The 21597-nt window shown below is 45.2% G+C and overlaps 2 protein-coding genes across 42 annotated transcripts in view; one reads left to right on the top strand and one right to left on the bottom strand.

The window, feature by feature from the left end:
• NUMB (NUMB endocytic adaptor protein) overlaps window positions 1-19177 on the bottom strand; it is a 96584-nt gene extending 77407 nt beyond the window's left edge. For 27 of the 41 annotated variants that reach the window (XM_085581924.1, XM_085581939.1, XM_085581926.1 and 24 more), the window contains exon 1: window positions 12107-12183. The gene's annotated coding sequence lies outside the window, so the exon portion shown is untranslated. Of the gene's footprint in view, window positions 1-11999; window positions 12184-13102; window positions 13164-19002 lie in introns of those variants that run through there. The other 14 variants (XM_085581925.1, XM_085581930.1, XM_021533567.3 and 11 more) reach the window with 5 other exon arrangements.
• A 610-nt stretch (window positions 19178-19787) lies between these two features.
• RIOX1 (ribosomal oxygenase 1) lies at window positions 19788-21479 on the top strand. The gene has a single exon (XM_021533627.4). It carries the CDS (start codon window positions 19805-19807, stop codon window positions 21434-21436), a length of 1632 nt encoding a protein of 543 aa, XP_021389302.4. The 5' UTR covers window positions 19788-19804; the 3' UTR covers window positions 21437-21479.
• Window positions 21480-21597: the final 118 nt, after the last annotated feature.

Here is a 21597-nt window from a genome sequence, read left to right as displayed (position 1 = left end):
GACCATTCCTACTACAGTTTATGCACAACTAACATCCCATTAGTAAATTACAAATACTATCATATTTAGAGGATTTTAAAACAAACAGCAGGAATAGATTACAGTGTCTAAATGGCAAAAGCATCCAGGCTTTACAATAGCACACACAGTTCTGCATCCATAATAAAACTGAATTTACAACAGTTATGTTGGGAAGTGACAGTTGACAGTTTTGTTGGGAAGTTTGGAGCAAAATTAATTTTAATAATCAAACTACGCATAATTCCATTAAGATTTTTCTAGATCAGATGTCCACATCACCAAAATAAAAGTGGGAAGCAATGTGTTTCAAACCTTGCTATTTTACTGCCTTTTTAAAGTCAGACCTGCACACCGAAAAGTTCAATCACCATTCTTCAGAGAAACAGGAGAATTTAGACTAACAGAGTCAGAAAATTCCATAGAAATGGTAAGGATAAAGTACCAAAGTATAGCTGAATAAACACAGCAGGCATCTTTATCACAAAAGCAGATCAAAGTGTACTTAATATTCAGCTTCTTCTCCCAGCTTATATGGAACATGCAAGTTTACTTCAAAATAACTTCTACAAACAGTCATTACTTGGCATTTAACATCATGGAGTATTACAGAAAGGTTGGCTGGAGCAGACTGAAATTAAAATATTTCCTCCTACCCAAATAAAGTTTCCTGAATATATAATCATGGAGCATTTTGTTCATGGTTAAAATTCTTTAGCTCTTCCATAAATACAAGGTGTTTATCTCCCTAAAAATTGGCAATGCTGATTCATTTTCCAGCTAATTAAACTCACTTATATTTTGTTTCCTTTACAAAGGCTATTTAAATATTTTTTTCTAAAAACTCCGTGCTCTTGGCAGACTCTGGGGACTAACAGCGTGATAATCGGCTACAATGTTCCCAGTCCAGATGTGGGCACCTGGTACTGCTACAGCCTTTTGCTAAGAAATAAGTTACTGTTTAAAGGATGCTTCACTTAGAACACAGTAACAGAGTGACCACGTCACAAGTACTGCCTGTAACATGTTAGATACAGTGAAATGCTGGTTCTACATCTTTAACAAGTGAAAGATGGAATTCTACAGATTACACTAAACAGTTGAGGCAAGTTGCTGCACCTGCACTCCCTGGTGCCTCAGGGTTTCAAAGGAAGAAATACAATGCAGCCTATCTGAAAGCAAGAGCTGATTAAATGAAAACATTTTGGAAACTAACATATGCATGCTTATTTCCATTAAAGCATCAGTCTCAAAAAATCAATGCTCAGCGATCTCTGCAAAGATGGCTCTTGAAATAGACAAGGTTTTGTAGGTAGACTACATAGACAAAAGCTGCTTCCTCCTTCCCCAGAGAGGCAGCAAGAGCAGTCAGCAAGAGGGTGAGATGAAAACACAAATTAAGGGACCACAAGTAATAACCTCCTTCCTCTCACAGCCTAAACTTTGCCATTGCTCAAGGTTCTGTGTAAGTGAAATTCTCTAATGGACCTGTTCATATGCAAGCCCAGCACTTGTTCCCTCTAATCATGGCTGTGCAGTTCACCCCTATCCACATAACACTAACTTACTGCCACTTGACCAAGCAGCCCTCATTTAGAGCAAAAAAAAACACACCAAGAGGAGAGTGTTACATCCACACACTAAAGAGAGGAAAAAAAAGTCCCCAAGTCAGTCACCACTAATTCCACCATTCTCACTTCCTTGAGAAGGGGCCCTCACAACTGGGCTAGAGGGCTATGCTTGCCCTTGGCCCAATTCTCTAGTCCAGTACATCCTTTATTTCCCTTTTTTTTTTTTTTTGTTTTTTTTTGGTTTTTTTTGTGTGTGTGAGGAGCACCTTCAAAGTGATGCTATGAAACATTTTCCCCTCAAAAAAAAAAGTTGAAACACTGTACTTTCACAAGGGTAGCTCCTTTTTTGTTTACTACTTTGTGCAACCTGCCCTCTCAAAACACACAAACAACTTCCTTTGCTCAAAAATCACCAGCATCCTACTTCCAGAGGGAAATCGAGCTAAGTTAAACTATCTGTAAATTATTTTCTCTATTCCCTCCACTGGAGAACTTTAATTATGACTCACATTTAAAAGAAGCTTGCAGGAGGTGGCTATGCCAACCCCACTGCCCAGTGCTCCCCTAGTTCCCATTCTTCCTTAGACAGCATTTCCCAGACCACTTGGAGCCAATCCAGCTCACCAAAGCAGCCGAAAATACCTTGTGCTGGTTTCATTGAATGGTTACGGTATATGAGAAAATCAAATACAAAAGGCACAGCAGAAGTACACAATGGACAGTGAGAACAGTTATTCCAGAGGCAGCAATCAGGTTAAGAGTTCATAAGCTAGCCTGGGTCATACTTAAGATATCCCCACTAGTGTCACTGTCAGGATCAAAACCACTTGTTAGTGAACAGACTGGCTTGGGATACACGTTTGAGCTAACAGCTCATCCCCTTGTCTGCTTCTCTGCATGTCATAACCCTGACTAGCGGCGCATGTGTTAGAAAGAATAACCCATTAACCACAGAAATGTTTTCAACTTCCAAGGAGGCACACAACTATAAATCCCAAGGGTTATAAGCTATAAAGTAAGAGGACTTGAGTCTAGACTCTTATTTTCTACACTAAGCAGTAAATACCCTTTCATTTCCATGAGATTCTTCCATGTCTAACTTTCCACCATACACAGGAGAACTAAAACATGATTCACTTGGAGTTTGGCATAGCAAGAACCTAAATGTTAACATGGAAAAATTTAAGTCTTCTGGATTTAACCACAAATAACCCATCACTGAATACATCTGTAGAACAAAACAAAAATTAAGCCAGATCTCACAAGTCTGCCTTTCACTACTAGAACCTGCATCTTTCACCTTGAAGTTTCTACGGAAAGAGATTAAGGAAAATTGAAAAATAAATTAAAAAAAAAAAAAGTAAAAAGGAAAAGAAAACAGCAGGGGATCCATGAACTACCTTCCTTCTCAATGAACCTGTGCTGCATCATTAACCATTTCCTGTGTATCATGAGAATTCTATTTTGATCAAGTCCCTCACATTGGATTTACTTCACTGATTTCACAAAATTACACAATCTGCTACTGCCCTGCCTTTTCCCCTTTCTGATGAGCTGAATTTCTGATATTCAGATGTTCCATTAGTCTCAGTTAGAAGAAATGTTCTCTTCCTTTATTTAAGACCACTATACAATGATCTAGACTTATTACAGCGTAAAGGTGAATTTTAAGTATGTTAAACTACTCTGATCACCTTTCAGATGAAAGCCAAGTGATATTTCTATACCCAAACAGATCAGACATAAAAACCTTAAGTGGATGTGAAGAACCTCCCTAATTTTGCTGTGGACAAGACAGAGTAATGAAATATGTTACAGTCTAAACAGTAATCACCTAACACATTTTCCATGCATATGAACTTGAATGATCTCAACTCCTATAGGAAATTATAATATATATAATGTCAGAAATAATATGTATTAATGACAGTTCTCTTAGTTAAGCGCTTTGCAAATGTTATTGGGACTAAAGGCCTGTGGGGAGGACAGGGGGACACAATTTCCCATCTCCAGAAAAATAAAAACAACTTCTAAATTACATGAAAGAATTAATATTAAAACTCAGGAACTTCTGTAACCCAGTTCCAAATTTAAAACAGCAGATAATTAAGTCCCCAAAGTAAACACAGAATTATGACATACCTAATTTAATACAGTAATGCAGCTTGTTTTAACACCTACACATAAGTGAGACTGGTCTCCATACACTGCATACCAGGATTACTAGGGGAACATTACTTGGTAAACAGCATATTGAAGATAAATATGTACTCATTACTGATACCTAATGCATCAAACTGTGTTTGTTTTTTAAAAGATGAAAACACTGAATGTGGTGCTTCTGGGGGAAAAAAAAAACTAAAAAAATCCCCAAGACCATCCTTTCTACATCCCTAAACTAATCACTGTCTTCAATAACAATGAGGTGCCCAAAAGAAGCAAGAGCTAAGAATTACCAGAATTCAATACAACTCATTGCTTAGGTCTCAAGGGCTATGAAGTCCTGAGTAGGAAGGCTGTTCACAGTTCCATGTAAACTGTTGTGCAGAGAAGCAATTCCCAGCGTGTTTCACACCAGTACCATCCCCAAATTTATGAAATGAGATTATCCCAAAAAATAGGCCTACAGCTTTAAACCAGTATTGTTTAGAGCTCCGACAGCCGTACATGCCTTAAATACTGCACCACATAGAAAACCAAGTAAAGTGCAGTATAAACCCACAATTTTTGGTCATCAACTGCATGAATTATCTATGTCCTGAAGTGTATCTGAAATCAAATCCTGGATGGAAGATGGAATTAAGACTTATGTAAATTTCAAAATATGACAGCTATAGACATTTTACACCTACCAAAGAAAAGCAGTCCCCATACTCTGAGGGTGATATAATGCAAGACTGGCAGATGCCAGTCCCTTTCCACTGAAGAAACTGGGACAACTCACAGCAGATTGATCTGGTATCTCTGTACAGAACTAGACCGGATGCAGTGTCATCTCTCATACATGAGTCAACACATCATTAGTTATTTCATGATAGCACCTATTTCAGCTGCAGCTGATCGGTTTTTAAACACATGATGTGCCTCACAGCAAAGAAATATTAGAAAGCTGAAAGACTGACTCTGAAAGGGGACAAGAAGTGCAGCATTTACCTAGACTAAACACTGAAACAGATGAACAATAAGCAATCATTTCCAGTGTAAAAGCCACATAAGACTGAAGCAAGCATGTTTGTTTATTTCTACATGTAACTGGAGCCAGAAATAATGTGTGAAGGGGAACAAAAAAACAGTCCTCTGTCAGAAAAATATTTCCCATTCTTTGTAGAAAATCTGAAGGAAGGAAGATTTTAGGACTACTCTTCTTTTCCCTAAGGTAACATTAACAAGATAAACTGTGTATTCTTGATCACCATATTAATCATTTTAGCATTTGCCTACACTCTGCCCACACCAGTCAGTTCCTTTTCTCACTTGATCTAACGCCATAAAAAATAAAGATGTCAATTTAGTTACCCCTTTATACTTGTGCTCAGATGGCTGCACAGCCTTTACTAACAGAAACTCCAACTTCTAGGGCCATTATGGAAAGGGCAGAACTAATTCAGACTGGTAGACTGTGATGTACTATGTGAGGAGCAAGAGCCAAGGCAGTGAGTAGGACCCAGTTGGTTTAAACAAAATCTTGGTATCTGCTAGAAGCAGACAACAAAACAATGTGACAGTATCTGGAGATGTCCTGTCACTGATGGATCCAAGATGTTCTCCCATCTCTGTAACAAAACCATCAGCAGCTCACATAATTGGACCTACAGATGCTTCTCTACTGAAAAAGGACAGAGCCATCACTACTTGTGCCACAGAAATCACTTATGTACCTAGAAGAAACTGTTCCAGGGAACAGCTCCTGAATGCACAATCTTCATCTCAGGCGAGATCTTTGGAGGGTGAGGGAGGCAGGTGGGCAGGACCATTTCCAAAATATACTACATCATGGTTACATTATCCGGCACCGGATCCATGTCACTTCCTTTTAGCAACAGGACACCCCCTCTGTTTGTCCTCCCTGACCCAAAGCTCCAGGGTGCTTGCAGAAGTGAAAACAGGGGCCGATCCTGCTGAAAACAAACCTGGAAAAAGCAAATCACATATTCAATTAAAGAAAGGAATATACAATCAGAGAGTCCTGGGATGTTGAACTGCAATTCAGAAGTGTAAGAAGTTTAGCTGTCATCAGACACAACTGAAGATAAGTTATGATCCAGCATCTCAGAAAATTCCAGGACACATCACATTCCAAAAAATGTTTTTTACCTCTGAATACATAATTTGGTTTTTTGAAATTTTTTTTTTTGCCTGAAATGCAGGAGAGGAAAGAGCAATACACTATCAAATCAACCAAATTCCTGCAAGTGAGAGAAAGTTTGCTACAGAAGAAGGCAAGCCATTTTGTGGAAAACTTTTTTTTTCCCAACCAAGTAATTATATTCATCCATAGCAAAACACTGCTATGAATGAATAGCAGTGGGGGAAGGAAAGAAAACCCCAAAAAGCCACTCTATCAGTAGGTATGTGCTAAAATGCAAAAAGCAAAACCAATACCACAGCTACTGAATCCTGTAAAGTCTGGTTTATGTAAGACCTTAAACTAGACAACCTAATTCTCATATTCAGATTTTCAGACTGGGTTAGGGAATTAGATGTACATTTCAACTTGAAATCTGATGGCTCAACATAAATACAGACTCTGCACTGATCAGAACTACAAGGAAGAAATTGCACAGGAACCCCAGCCCAGCCCAAAGCACTAAACATTGACTAGTACTACACTAATGATGGGTAAATTCTTTCTCGGACTTTTTAGACCAGATTAAGCCTCACAGGCTCTTTGGAAACACTGTCACATCTCAATCTTTTAAATCAAAAACAGTCAACAGAAATACCATGTTAAGCAGACCCTGACAATAAAATAGCTAGCCTTAAAAAAAAGTATATGCTAAAGGCATAGTAGTAGTAAAACACAGGAAAACGTTGGAAAATTCATCTGACCCACAGCTGAGATATGAGGAAGCTACAACCCCCAAAGCACAACCGATAGAGCTCTATAGTTCTACAGTTACAGCCACCTGTACAAATTAAATAACAACTGTCTTTTTGTAACAAAAAGTACCCACTGTTTTTTCCCCACAGAATTTAGATTAAATAAATTTGAGGAAGAAACAAATATCAGAAAGAGGAAAAAAAAAAAAGCAATTAAGTTTCATGATACTATGGTATTCAGCTCCTTGCTTCATGTGAACTGGTCTTGTGCTACTGAGTTCCAGAAAAAAACACCCAAGAACAAAATTAGAAGTTTGCTGTTAAACACATTTGGAAGGCAGGAACACACTTTTCCCTTATACTGTGGGAAAACATAAATCCAACACTTGTATCATTAGTTACTAAACAAAAGCTAGACCCAGCCTATATTAATTGTGAACCACGTTTCTATTTGTGTCATTCCTCCATATGGGGAACAAATTCCTTCACATGTCTCCACAGATTTTTACTACAGCAGTTGATGAATTAATGTCTTTGATAAAAGACTACCCTCACTCAAAATCTTAAGGCAACACACAAAGATATCAGCTAACTAAAGATCCAAGCATTTATGAGCCACTCAGCACTACAAGGCACACTGAATACCGAGGAGAGTTTGGCTCTTAATGCTCAGTGGTGCCCATCAGCAAACTGCACAGCACTGAAAATGCCAAGGTATCTCCAGTCCTGGTGGATTACAGAAACAAACTTCTTTAACAGTCTAAAATCACTCCACCACTGAGAGTAGAGCCTCAACAGAGGCTTGAATTGCATTAATGAAGTTGAAACAACATTAAAAGAAGGAGACATCATTGATGCTTGGAGTTTTTGCCCCAGGAAAATAAACTAATTAAGAGTGGTCACATCCAAACAGAACAGCTAGCATGCAGTAAGAGTGGTTCTGGCCAAGTACATGGTTTTTTCTTAGTCTCAGTAACATTTGCAGCTCTTAGATCAGTGAACAAGCCCAGGCCAATGACCAAGTACACACCTACAGAAAGCAGTTCTGAAGAGTAAACTCTCTAGGTAATACCTACAGTACTGCTTATAATCCAGTTCACCAGGAAGTTCCAGTTTGTTGTTTCCCAGAAAAGGAAAGGTAATCAGAAAAAGATTCCAAACAGTTTGGTCCAAGTTTTAATACACTGTACTTGAAACCACAGTTTCACTTAGAAAGGTAACACCTTTGGTTCTGGCTTCAGTATCAAAGCCCACCAGCAAGATCTCAAAAATCCTACAGACTCAGTACTCAAAGAAGCCAAGAGCTTGTTTCAGATCCCCAGACTCTGAAATTAATGGCTTTATATTTTCCTCAAGAGCACCTTTACATTTTGGCATGCGTATTCTTTTTAAGCAATTTCTCACACACAAATGAATTTGTCCTGACACACTTACAGTCACAACTCTGCATAAACCAAAGTTACCATCCAGAAACATCTTAAAGCCATCACATCTGGTAATTACTACTACAGAACACCAGGATTCCACAAAGAATAACTATGTAAGACAAATTCCAAACAAAGCAATTCACATTTTCAGAGCTATCTCCTAACTACATGCTTCAGAGAAGTCTGGATGAATGTCTAACTGCAGCTGATGCCATTTATACATCCAAACTAGTATCTGCCAATTGCAAGTCTTGCTCAATAAAAATGAAGAAAAAGAAAAGGAAACCAGGAAAAAAACAAACAAAACAAAACCCACAAAATAACAACAAAAGCCACATCCTGCACAGCAGAAAAGTCTTCCTGATCTTGCTTATTATTAAAATTGTGTTCTTTCTGATGCAACATCTGTTTTAACTATACACCATAAAGAACATGAGTTCAAAATGAGCATTTGATGGATCCCACCCTTATGATGAGAACAAATCCCCTTCCAGACACAGCTGTGTCAGTCTGAGGTTACTGTGCTGAGCACATCCCTAGTTCTGAATCCTCTGCTCATTACTGTTGCCACCCACATCAACATGCCAGCTGAGAGAAATGGAAGAACACTCTCCAATTTATTGTGATTTTTACCTGCCAAACCAGCTTGAAACACTTTGCTATAAGTCCTTGTTAACGCAGGTCATGTTGATGGAAATGTATGGTTCCAGAAAAGCTCCAGGAAATTTCAATCAGAGCCCCATCTCCAACCCCACTTCAACCTAAGTCCCATTTCCACTCCCTAACCTGGATGATCTGCCAGTTCGGATATATGATCCAGCCAAAATTCAACAAAACAAAAAAAAGCAATTAAACACCTGATTAACTCCCTGACTTCACTTAACTCAGAGCAACAAAGGTCTCCTTGCCAGCAGCTGAAGATGCACAGTCAAGAAGGAGACACAACCACCACAGCTTCAGTTGAAGCTGCCAAGTCTATTGACAAGGCAGGACTATTAGGCAAAACTAAAATTGAGCTGCTTCAGCAAAGAGTGGTCACAGCCTCCTCCTCCTCCTATGCAAGCAATAACATTTGTATAGCCATGAAGTCAGTTCAGGCAGTTGATCCAACTGAAGCTTAACATTTTTCTGTACAGCCATTTTCAGCTGGATCAGCAAAGAAAGACTAACGGGGGAAAACAGATCCTTTTGGTGAAAGCATCGGCAGAAAAATCAAAGCTGCTGTGGTGGTAATTCAATAATATGACTGTAGAGGACATGTTAAGTCTTAGCTTGATTGAATTTATGCTTGGTATTCTGCAGGAAAAGAAAGGCAATGTGGTCTAGTTTCACTTATTAATATTTTGAGATCAGTTGAGACTTAACAAGAAAGCTGTAATTTTAATATATGTTCACCAATCAAAGCAAACTCCAAACACAAGACTAAGGACAAGATTTCATATGAGTTTAAACCAAGCTTGCTTGATAAGCTGGGAGAACAAAACTATAAGTGAACTTTCACCCCTCCCCTAAAGAAAGAACAAAGTCAGCAGAGTGTCAGACAAGTAGATGAGTGCAGTAAGTAGGATACAACTAAAAAGTCACCAATTAGACCAGCTTTGGCTGCCAGTCTCTTACTTGACAGCTTCTTTAAAACATCTTTTCCAGAGTACAAAAGATTACATTTCTATAGCATTAGAGCATTTTTTTTCCAGTGCTATGCAGTTCCATCAATATTACTAGTGGAATAAAACCAGCTATAGGCAGAATTCAAGACATACTTCACAGTGCTGTAATAGGCTCTCACAAACACACAATAAAAAATCTACTACAGTATATTTTTCCCAATAGCTTCAATTCCTGAGGAAGGAAGCACTTTTGCAAAGACTTCCAGTACCGTTTCAGAAAGTTTTTAATCCATCATACCCGTTATGGTAGGAAAGAAAATTACTTACAGATCATTCCGACACCAAGCAGCTCTATCAAACTACAAAATGTAAGATTTAGAAGTCTGGCAAGTTTTAAGAGCCCAATGTGGCTTGTTGGTTTAGGTTTCTTCCCAAATGCACAATGCTGTCAAACTGCTAACAAAAAATCAGAAGGTTTCACAACACTACATGAAAACATAAACAAACTTGTCTACTCTATCTAGTTTACATGCGCCTTCAGTTTCCACACATTTAAGCTAAATAATAAATGCAGGAAAGTAATTCCAAGGATAAAAAATAAATTTTCTGCTAGTAAGGATTTAAATTGTTCATTTGAATTTCATTTCTCATGTATATTTTAGGAAAAAAATATTTTATGTGTTAGGTTTAGAGTTCTGTAAATCTAAATTTTCACTGAGGCTTAAAACCAACACTATATGCAATTACAGATTAAAAAGCTTTTACTGTAGGATAACTCAGGGTACCAAGACTCCTAGAATCACAGGCAAGAATGAACACATCTGAAATTCATTGTTTTGGACTTTGTTCACATCCTTATTTCTTCTGTAAGACTTTTGCTAAGGGGAAAAAAACAGCACTTCCACAGACAATTGCCAAGAGATGAAGAAATGGAAAACACTCACTGATGAACAGAAAAACAATCTCTTTCTCTATGGTAACTATTAACTCCGCATAATCATAAAGACCATTTTAGCAGTAACTATAGATCAATAAGTCAAATAGAACTGAGTCAGAAATCCATTTAAATATTTACATTTTTTGTTACAAGTCATACTTAGAGTATTACTGTAGCCAAAGAGAATGACTGTGCCTTCCATTTTATTCACTCTCTTCATTCAGGAGCCTATCTTGATATGCAGAATGATCAAAAATACAAAACAAGAGCAAAATGAAATCCTTTAAATGGTAGAAATATACATTGTTGACAACTATAAGCTTCTCCTACTCCGGACAGCTGAATTAGGAAATATTGATAACAACACACAAAACACATCAGCACACAGAAAAGCTCCCTTATCATTTCATAAACCATTAATGAGCAGGTTATATAAATCTACTGGACCGAAGGAGTTGTAGATCAGAGCTGCTGCAAGACATTAACTCTACTGTGAGGGATAAATCATTTCATTCTTGAAGAATGTTCATCTCCAAGAGCGCAATAAAAGGAATTAAGGGCTCTCCGAACGGGAGCTGCATTTTAACCCTTCGTGACCGACCGAGCGCGGAGCGGGGCGATGCTCCCCGGGCGCACCGCAGCCCCCGCCCCGCACGCTGTTGCTCATCCATCCCTCCTTGGCCCGCAGGACGGGCCGAACCCGGCCGCCTGTTCTTTGTGCAGCCTGGCGAGCTGCCGCACACGCACCGAGGCACCGGCCAAGCCACGAACCGGGTGAAAAGAGACGAGCCCCGCTGCCCACGGGGCCCTTTCCCCTACAACTCCCGCTGCCAGACCGGGACGTCAGTACCATCGCCCAAAAGCCTCGTCCCGACGCCTCCCGAAGTTCACAGAGCCCAGCCCCAGCTGAGACGGGGCAGCGGGTTCGGGAGAGCCCCTGCTGCCCGGAGCCCCCTCGCTCCCACGGCCACGCAGGGGCGGCAAGCGGTACAAAGCGCCCGGGAGCGGCCGCGCCGGAGGGACCCTCTGACGGAAACCTGGCCGGGATTCAAGGCCTAGGAGAGACCGCAGGCACGGGAGGCAGCCCCGGGAGAATCCCAGGGAGCGGCGCCGCCCCGGGGGTCGCTTCCTCGGGCCGGCGGCTCGGTGCTCCCCGCAGGGCCCTTCGGTGCCGCGGCCGCCCCCCGCAGGCTCCACCTGCGCCGGGCCCCCGCTCCGCCGCACCGGGGGATCGCGCCCCACCCCACCGCGCCCCGCCGGGGCGGGGGCCGGAGGGTGCCCCCACATCGCCCGCCGCCTCCGCACGCACTTTCCCGGAGTACCCCTGCCCCCCCTCATCCCCTCCGGCCCCTCAAGCTTCCCCCGCCTCCGGCGCCCCCCCCCCCGCCGCCGGACCCACCCGCGCCCCACGGGGTTTGGCACGGCCCCGTCGCGCTCGCCTGCGGCTCCGACCACCGGCCGCTGCAGCGAAGGCCCTTCCCCGCATCGCGGCCCGGCCGTGCTCACCTGCTACCCGCAGCCGCCTCCCTCCGGCGCCTCCTCCGCCGCCCGTCGCCACCGAGCAGCGCCGCCGCCGCCGCTCCGCCCCCGCCCCCCGACCGTCGCTCCCGCCCCCGCCGCCAGCCACGCCTACTCCGGCGGCCCATTGGCCAGGCGCCCCGAGGTCCGGCCTTTGGATTGGTGTGAGGAGCCGCCCGTCAAAGCCTCGGCCCCGCCCATCCCCGCCCCACAGGTCCCGGGTGGTTTATTCACGCCGGGGCTTTGGCGCCCCCAATCTCTCGCTGTCGGTTCCGATTGGCTGACGCGGCGGGGACGGCGCGCCAGGATTGGCTGCCCGAGGTGCCACTGCGGCGGTGCGCCCGCCCCGCCGGGGCTCGGCTGCGCGGTGCGGCGGGAAGGCGGCGGCCGCTGCCGCGCCGGGCTCGCGGCCGGGGAGCGCCCGGACCTCCGGGCCCCCCGGCCCCGGGGACCCCTGATGCGTCAAGGGGCGATGCGCCTCCCACCGCCCGTCTGCGGTTCGGTTCCGCTGTGGTTCTTATCTCCTCACGGCTGCGGCGGTGGCGACACCAGGAGGAGGGTTCCCGCAGCCCCGTTGCCACCTCGGTTACCCCCCCGATAAACCACATGTGGTGACTGCCACCCTCCCTGGGGGCTGCAGTGAGACGTGCTGCTAATGCCAGCTCTCCGGAAACCGTAATGTCCTACATCAGCCAGAGGCCAGGCTTGCACGAAAATCGCGAGCAGGCTCCTTTAACCTCCACGACTGAGACTGAGAACCACAGTATTCTCAGGATACCCTTCTTTCGACCCCAGAAACACTAGCATGCCTCCATTTTCGAAGTGGAGACAGTAGCAGGTGCTGAATTCAGCAGGGAGGCTGCGCTTCAAAGGGAAGTTACCCAGGGGAATCCTCTGGGAGAAGCACCCTTGCGACTGCACATACGGGGCTTGGCCTGAACGCGTTAACCAGAATGCGTATTTCAAACAGCTGCCTCCTCTCACCAGACTTTCAAGCAGCTGCTTCATCCAAAATGCAAGCCAGAACGATTCCCGGTGCATTCAGCTGAAAAGAAGAAGGGAAAAAAAAAAACTAAATGCAACGATTACCTGATTTTTCCCTTCATTATTATATTCTCCCTGCATACACCATCCCCCTTATTCCTCTTTGCTTCTGAATCAAGCAAAGAAACAGAGCAGCAAAGAATGCGGGCCATAATGTTAGCTGGCAAACATCAAGAAAACAAAGCAACTGAAATCACTGGGAATTTCAGAGCATGTGCAAAAATAATTTACCAAGTTTATACAGGAAGTGCTCAGGCAGAAGTATGAGTATGACACTGACTCAGTTTCAGACTGATGCTCTGACCCCCAAGTCACCCCTTGTTCATAAATTAAACTGAGAAGATGCAGGGATTCTCCTTACATCTTTTTGCATATCCTTTGCTTTCCAAGGAAAGCAAAATCAAGGCAGAGAGCTGCCTTCCCTCTCAAATATTCAAGTCCCAAGTTTTCTTCAGATTTTATGAAAACATTCCTGACTTATCATAGATCTTAAATACTGCATTCCCAGTACCTTCAGTATAACACTTCATCTTATTCACAGTCTCTGTATTTCTGACAGAAATTTTTGTAAAGCATGATGCTCTTTATTTTTTATGAAAATTTAATTCTAAATTAACAACTCTCATATTATCAAGAAGCTCTGCTTCTAAATGAAAAGTATAAAGGAAAAGGCCAGGACATGCTATTGTAAATAAAATCCAATGTATGCTTCAGCTATTTATAGCTTTTACAAATATTTATAAGATAGCTAAATTCATTTGTTGCCATTACTGCTTCTCTGCTCAGCTAATAACTTGACCTCCCTGTATGGTCGTTGGTGACTGAAGGGAAAGGGGGCCGTGGTGGGAAAGGAAAGGAAGATGACCCTAGAGGTCACTCAGCTGGACACACTAAGCATCCAACATAGCAAGCTGCACATTCACAGTGCTGCACTGCGGGTCCAAGGCACCTTCTGGGTTGAGTGTGTTGTCTTCCCACAGCACTTCCATGGGAGGGGGGGAAATTACTTCTCCAAGGTCTGACACTGGAAGAAATGCTTTAAATGCTTTGATCCTCATAGATAACAAAGAAATGGAAGATACTTCATAGCATTCACAAGAAACCAAACCAAATTTGCCCCTTATCACCTTTTCTTTAAGAACAGGACTCCCTGTGTAATACACAGGATTAATGGCTTTGACTCCCTGTCATGCCCACTGACTCCTGTCAACTGTGCCTTTCTAGCCAATATCCTTCCTGGACTCAGTGGGATAGCAGGAGAGTATGCTATTCCCTAAGGACCTGAGAATATATCACACACACATTCATGACAATGCAAACTCCTTTATCCCCACTGCAGATACCCAGAGGCTTAACATCATTCTACTCTATTGGTTATCTAAAATAATGTCAGTGATTAAATCTCCCTTCACCATGTTATCCCTTCTAGGAACAAGCCATACCAGTATAAATATATGCATTTCTATGTTCACAAAGAGGAATTCCATCTTTTCGGCAGTATATATAAAACAATAGGAGCTTGTGTATCTGGATGAGCACTGGAAATGTTCAAAAATATTTCTATAAGGTGCCATATTGGCTAGTAGCAATACATATCTACTATGCGAAGCAAATAAGCAATTACTACAGGGGCTTTCTCCTGTCATGCTCTGAGCAGATCTGAACCAATATGGTTGCTAAACCAAGGCATTCTGTTTGCATAGTATTTACATCTTGGTAGTGCTGCATCTGAGGTGAGCAAGCAATTTCAGAATACTTCAGAAAAACTTAAATATAGGAAACAAAACATAAAGTCTTTTTGTAAGGCTTTTGACTAGGAACAGCTTACAGGAGAAGCAAGTGTTGAATAGGGTTGCCCTGTGTTGGCACAGTGATATGTTAATCTTGAAATAGTGGGCATAAATGTATTTAATGAGCAAAGCTATGCAGTTGCCATCATTAGTACAGAAAGGATATGAGGAGCAAGAATCCTTTAAAACCTGCCTTCCATGGAAAAGCATCAGCCAAACAGCTTGTCAAGAGCCATGGTCTGGGCATATCAGAAGGATATTCTTTAGCACAAGATTTATGCAGGAAGAGTTTGACTGTACTTTCTACCTTGATTCTTTAGATGTGATTAATCCCACAGGAGAAGTATTTCATTCAGGTTCTCTTTGCCTTCATTTTAGGATGGGGATTTTCTCCTCATTGCCATTTCTTTCTCTCCTTCTACTGGAGCCTTGAAGTCTGGAACTTTGTATTTAATCACTGCCTATGGAGTCACTGCAGATGGTATCTGCTCAATGCTACTGAATGCTAGATGGCAACTAATAAAAGCATAAAACCCCTCATAAAATTATTTCAAAATTTGAAAGTACACATGCCCAGTCAGGGGGTTGAATAAACTCAGTCAAAAGTCCTACTTAATTACATTATTTTAATTCAGCTTTAATTCCAATGTATTTGCTTTTGTGTCACATGGTACATGTGCTTCCAAATCCCTCCAAAAAGATAATTTCACAGGGAGGACAGGACCTTCTAATTATGATTTTTACAAATGTGCTTTAATTTGGTTGTTCCATGGCAGGGAAGGCTTCTTTTCTCAGTGGGGCTCCTTGTACAAGATAACCAGGCTTAAAGACCACAACCAGTCACTGAATAAGAAAATCCTCGGAAAGAGAGAAACAGCTGGAGGGAAGCCAAAGCTGCTGCCAAAAGATGCTTCAGTGAGTGAGTGCATTCACTCTGACGAGGGAGGCCAGAGGATAGCTCTTGAGAAACAGTTCCTGAATTAGCTTTCAGTCTTGTTATCTGGCAGTGAACTTTATAGCTTTCACAATGAGCAGCAGGCTTCAGAATCCAGCTGTGTCCTTCCAGTGATGACATAGTGGATGTAGCTAGGCTGTGTAAGAAAGACTGTCAGCTAAGCAAACCTGTTAGTGAAGGCTTGAAATGCTCTTTATCCTTACTAGGTATTAGTTTTGGCATGAGAACAAAACTGATGGTGCAAAAGGAAGGTCACCAGCAAAGTAATAATGAGAAGAAGGATTAAGCTGGGCTTAACTTTCTAATAGTGACTGGTTTACATTAATGGTTTGCCAGGAACACAGAGAAAGTCTGCATGATGGTGAACAACTGAGTATCTAATACACAGGAAACTGCAAAGAATTTTGCCCTTTCCACTCATTAGACTACTCATAGCTTTGCAGGGTCAGGCCTTACCCAAAATCCTCCTTAAATTTGAGATTTCAGTTATTTGAATGGCATAAGGTTAAAATATCAAATGAACCCTACATCTCTTTAAGGTGCCATTTACTTACTTCTTTTAAAGTCACTTGTGACTCTCTAATAGGTTGTACTCACCACGTTTATATGCCCTCTTAAATAAAACACATGTGGCTCTTTCAATGCAGCTTATATGTTCATAAAATTAAAGAAATTTTGTGCTAAATTATAATTAAGAAATTTAATTGAGCCTCTAGTTGCTACTCTGTCTGTGTAAGCAGCAGCTAGGGATGACCTAATCATTCAGAGACCTGTATTACTTTCCTGATGTTTATTTAAAGAGCTGTACATGACACATATTTTTTTAGACAAATTCCTGTGAAATATTGGACAATGAATGCAAAGAGCACATAAACCTTGTGGCTACTCCTAAACAACCATCTCTGTAAGTGATACTGAAGCCCTCTCTTTTTGCTCCAGGTCAAAACCCTTTCTTGTGTTGCACAGAAAAATAGCAACATCATTTATTCTCAAAAGCATTTATTATTAGAAAGACTAAATTGTCAAAATAAATGTTTTCTTGTTATAGAGATTTAACTACTATTATTGTCCACCATGTCCTTCGCTCAGACATTTTGTTATACATCATAAAAAATCCAGTGTCAATCAACTGTCTCTCAGCAGTAGAAAGTGACATCCCTGTGAAGATCAGGGCCCTCAAATGAGACTTTGAACCCCATGTACTGGTAAACATCCAAAACAGCTTTGCTGCTGTCATTACAGATATCCTGATGTAACTCAGGTCAGGCTCTGTGCACAGTGCCCAGCTTCTTCTCAGAAGGATCAGTTGCACTCCAGTAAATTAAGCAGTAACACAAATAACAATCCAGATGCCCAGGTTTTTCAAAGGTCTCCCCCCCTCCCAAGCCTGTTTAGCCACGCTTACATATAATTAAAGCCTACAATGGCCTAACTTCTATCATATTTCAAGCGCTTCCATCTCGATTTTGTTAAGGGTCCAGTTCTGTCGAAACGGTTTCAGCTGATAAGATTATTCTAGTAAGCAGGGCTTAACCTTGGGGAAACAAAGAGTGGATTGAACTAGAGCTCGCCCTTCCCTTCTCTTCCAGTCTCCAGGGGCACGCACGGGCTGCTTGCGCTCCCCGCCCGCTGCCAGCCGCCCCCGCGGGCCACCTCGCCAGGCAGATGCGGCGCTCCCTGGGCGCCTTTCCAGAGCGGGGTGCACAGCGCTGGTCGGCCTCTGCCACCTGCTGGCAAAGCCGGACACGTCCAGGCGTGAAATCGGAGGCTGAAGTGCTGCCTGTGCACGCCTAAAATCCGCCTCCGTTAACTAAAACCATCGCGGCAAAAACAGGACAGTCTTCTACTGCCGTTGTCGTCACGCAGCTTTGGCTGCGAAGGCTATGCCCAAAGAACTCCGTCAGAAAAATACCTCCAAAATTAAAATAGCTGTTCTTGCACATATACAAAAAGGCCTTTATTGCTTAGAGTATATTGGTGTTCTCTGAGACTGATTTGTTATGTTTTTAAGGCAATTCAAACAACCTGAAACCTTTGAGACGTCTGCATCTATTCTAGAATTGAAACTTAACAGCTGAACTTATCCTCATTAGGCCTAACTAATTTCTGCTCCTGAAATGTGGAAAAATTGAAGTGTAGGTCTGGGTTGAAACCCGGCAAAAGGTGAAAATTCTCTTTTCAGCTTCATAGCCTATGCCTGATATGCTAAGTAGCCCACACAGCAAATCTGCACACGCCTTGTGAGTGTTAGCTGTTTAACATATGTGTGCAGATGATACTCGTATCTGTGAGAGGTTAATAACACCCTGTGAACCAGAGGGTTCTTGGGCACACTTGGGTAATTGCTGCAGTTAAATGCTTTAGACTCACAGCAGCCTCTGGAGATGAAATTCTCATGCAAAATTCATTCCCATGAATTACTGCAGTTCATCAAAAATTCTTCTCACAAAAGTACTGCACAATGAATTTTCTTCAAGCTTCAACAACTTGGTCAGAAACAGTGTCTGTCAATACAAACTCCTACAGTTCTTCACCTTTGCCTCAAGCAGAGGTTTGTTCTACCCCTCTAGCAAAGCTTCCTACACTGCAGCTGCAGCCTCTGGAAGCACAGAGCAGCCCTCAGGCTGCCCAGCAGCACTAACGTTGGCCTTCTGGAAAGCCTCCAAGAGAAAATGGGAGGAAACAATGATCTGCCCAGGTTATTAGGCAGTGAGCGGATTTGGGAAAAAAAAACAAATCAAAACAAAAAAACCCACTACAACACCACAAACAAACAAAAAAACCAAACAGTGTGACATGGTAGTCTTTGGGGTTTTTGGGATTCTTTTGAGATGACAGCCTTTCAGCTGCCATCACCATCAGAAACACAAGAAAACGGGAGGGGGGATGGCACACAAGAATTGGTTCCATTCAATTTGGGTTTCTATTCCTTGTGCAACACGATCTTATTAAATATGTGTTACCTCATCTAGATTCATTAGGTTGCAAAGTAATTCCAGGCTGTCTAAAAGCATATCCTTACGGTATGCCTTCAGAAAAAACAAACAAACAAAACAACAACGAAAAAAAACTTTCTGAACGTGCTTAGAGCGTACTTCCAGAACGAAGCTTCCCAGCCAAGGAACAGACCTGCATCGCACCAAGGGGAACCATCTCTCTTTTTCTTCCGCGGGGCAAATACACCCAGCACATTTTAAGCGGCGGCGCTGACAAAAGACAAGACATCCCGGCGCACACCGCACCCACACCCTTCCGGCGGCAGACGCGCGGGCTCCGCCCCGTGCCCGGGGCGCTCCCGGCGGAAGCGGCGGCGCGGGGCGGGGCGGGGCAGCCATGGCGGCCGCGGCGGCGGGGCAGCGGGAGCTGGGGCGGCTCTCGGCACTCGCCGTGTACCGCCGGGTGGCGGGGGCCGGGCGGATGGAGCGGCGCCGCCGCGGGGCCCCGCTGCCCGCGGGTCGCAAGCGGGCCAAGGCCCGCCCGAGGCGCGGCCGGGCTGGAGGCGGCGGCTCGGAGCCGGAGGCGCCGCCGCCAGCCGCGAGCCGCGCGGAGCTCCCCGCGGAGCTCCCCGCGGAGCCCGCCGTGGAGGCCCCCGTGGATCTTCGGCCCGAGGCGACGGCCGCCGGGGCTGACGCGGAACCGCGGGGCGGCCCCAAGGCCACGCCGGGCGGCGGCCCCAAGGCCGTGCCGGGCGGCGGCCCCAAGGCCGTGCCGGGCGGCGGCCCCAAGGCGATCCCGGGCGACGGCCCCAAGGCCACGCCGGGCGGCGGCCCCAAGGCCACGCCGGGCGGCGGCCCCAAGGCCACGCCGGGCGGCGGCCCCAAGGCCACGCCGGGCGGCGGCCCCAAGGCGATCCCGGGCGACGGCCCCAGGGCGATGCCGGGCGGCGGCCCCAAGGCCATGCCGGGCGGCGGCCCCAAGGCCATGCCGGGCGGCGGCCCCAAGGCCACGCCGGGCGGCGGCCCCAAGGCGATGCCGGGCGGCGGCCCCAAGGCGATGCCGGGCGACGGCCCCAAGGCGATGCCGGGCGACGGCCCCAAGGCCACGCCGGGCGGCGGCCCCAAGGCCGTGCCGGGCGGCGGCCCCAAGGCGATGCCGGGCGGCGGCCCCAAGGCCGTGCCGGGCGACCCGCGGCCGGCGGGGCAGGACGGCGGCGGTGTGTCGGGGCTGCTGCGGCAGCTGTCGCGGCTGGAGGACAGCCGGCAGCGGGCGGCCGAGCTCTTCCGCTGGCTGCTGGCCCCGGTGGCGCCGGCGGAGTTCTTGGGGCGGCACTGGGAGCGGGCGCCGCTGCTGGTGCGGCGGGCCGACCCCGGCTACTACGCGGGGCTCTTCTCCACGGCCGACTTCGATGCCGCCCTGCGAGGAGGAGAGGTTCACTTCGGCACCCACCTGGATGTGACCAGCTATGCCGAGGGAGTGCGGGAGACGCACAACCCCTCCGGCAGAGCGCTGCCCGCCGTCGTGTGGGACTTCTACCAGAACGGCTGCTCCCTGCGCCTGCTCTGCCCGCAGGCCTTCTCCCCCACCGTCTGGCACTTCCTCTCCATCCTGCAGGAGCAGTTCGGCAGCATGGCAGGGGCAAACACCTACCTCACGCCCCCGGGTACGCAGGGCTTTGCCCCCCACTATGATGACATCGAGGCCTTCGTGCTGCAGCTGGAGGGGAAGAAGCACTGGCGTGTCTACAGGCCCCGAACAGATGCTGAGGTGCTGCCCCAGTTCTCCAGCGCAAACCTCACGCAGCCCGAACTCGGTGAGCCTGTGCTGGAGACTGTGCTGGAAGCCGGGGACCTGCTGTACTTCCCCCGGGGCTTTATCCACCAGGGTGATTGTCTCCCTGATGCACATTCACTCCACATCACTGTGTCTTCCTACCAGAGGAATTCCTGGGGGGACTTTCTGGAGAAGCTCCTCCCAGCTGCCCTGCAGATGGCCCTAGAGGAAGATGTGGAGTACCGACGGGGGCTTCCCATGGACTACCTGCGGTATATGGGTGTTGCTAACTCAGACACAGTCGATGCTCGACGAACAGCCTTTGTGGAGAAGGTGCAGAGCCTGATAAAGAAACTTGTTAACTATGCACCCATCGACGCTGCTGTGGATCAGAGAGCCAAGTCGTTTCTTCATGACTGTCTTCCTCCGATGCTTACTGAAAGTGAAAAGGCGCAGAGTGTTTATGGCTTCCCGGCCCGGTGGCAAGATGGAGGCCCCTGCAATGTTGATATTCTGATAACAAAAGACACCGAAGTACGCCTGCTCCGTCATGGCATCGTTAGACTGTGTAATGAAGAAGCAGGTGTGATGCTGTACTACACTACAGAAAACTCAAGAGTGTATCATAAGGAAGAACCCAAGTTCCTTGAGCTAGATCCCGAGTATACAGACAGTATTGAATTTCTCCTGTCTTCCTATCCAAATCATGTAAGTGTAGCTAACCTTCCATGTGAAACCTTGGAGGAAAAGATTTCTCTAGCTACACTTCTGTTTGAGAAAGGTATTCTGATTACGAAGAAACCTCTGGCAAAAGTCTAACTCTTATTTTTTTCACAAAATAAAAGTACACTTGTTTAGAAAATGTTCTGTCTTGGTCTTGCCTTCTGTCTGCTAGATATGAATCAGCAGTTCAGGTCTCTGCATCTCATCTGGGGGTAGAAGGGCTTTGTCATGGGTAGAGAAATCAAATGTTCTGATTA

This window comes from Lonchura striata, chromosome 5 (assembly GCF_050655825.1).
Source record: "Lonchura striata isolate lonStrDom1 chromosome 5, ASM5065582v1, whole genome shotgun sequence".
NCBI lineage: Eukaryota > Metazoa > Chordata > Aves > Passeriformes > Estrildidae > Lonchura > Lonchura striata.
Note: the sequence above shows the minus strand (reverse complement) of the source record. Positions and strands in the feature narration are given on the sequence as shown.

Coding starts and splice junctions, on each gene's coding strand:
- RIOX1 (XM_021533627.4), top strand. CDS start 19,805: ATGCCGGGCGGCGGCCCCAAGGCCATGCCGGGCGGCGGCCCCAAGGCC.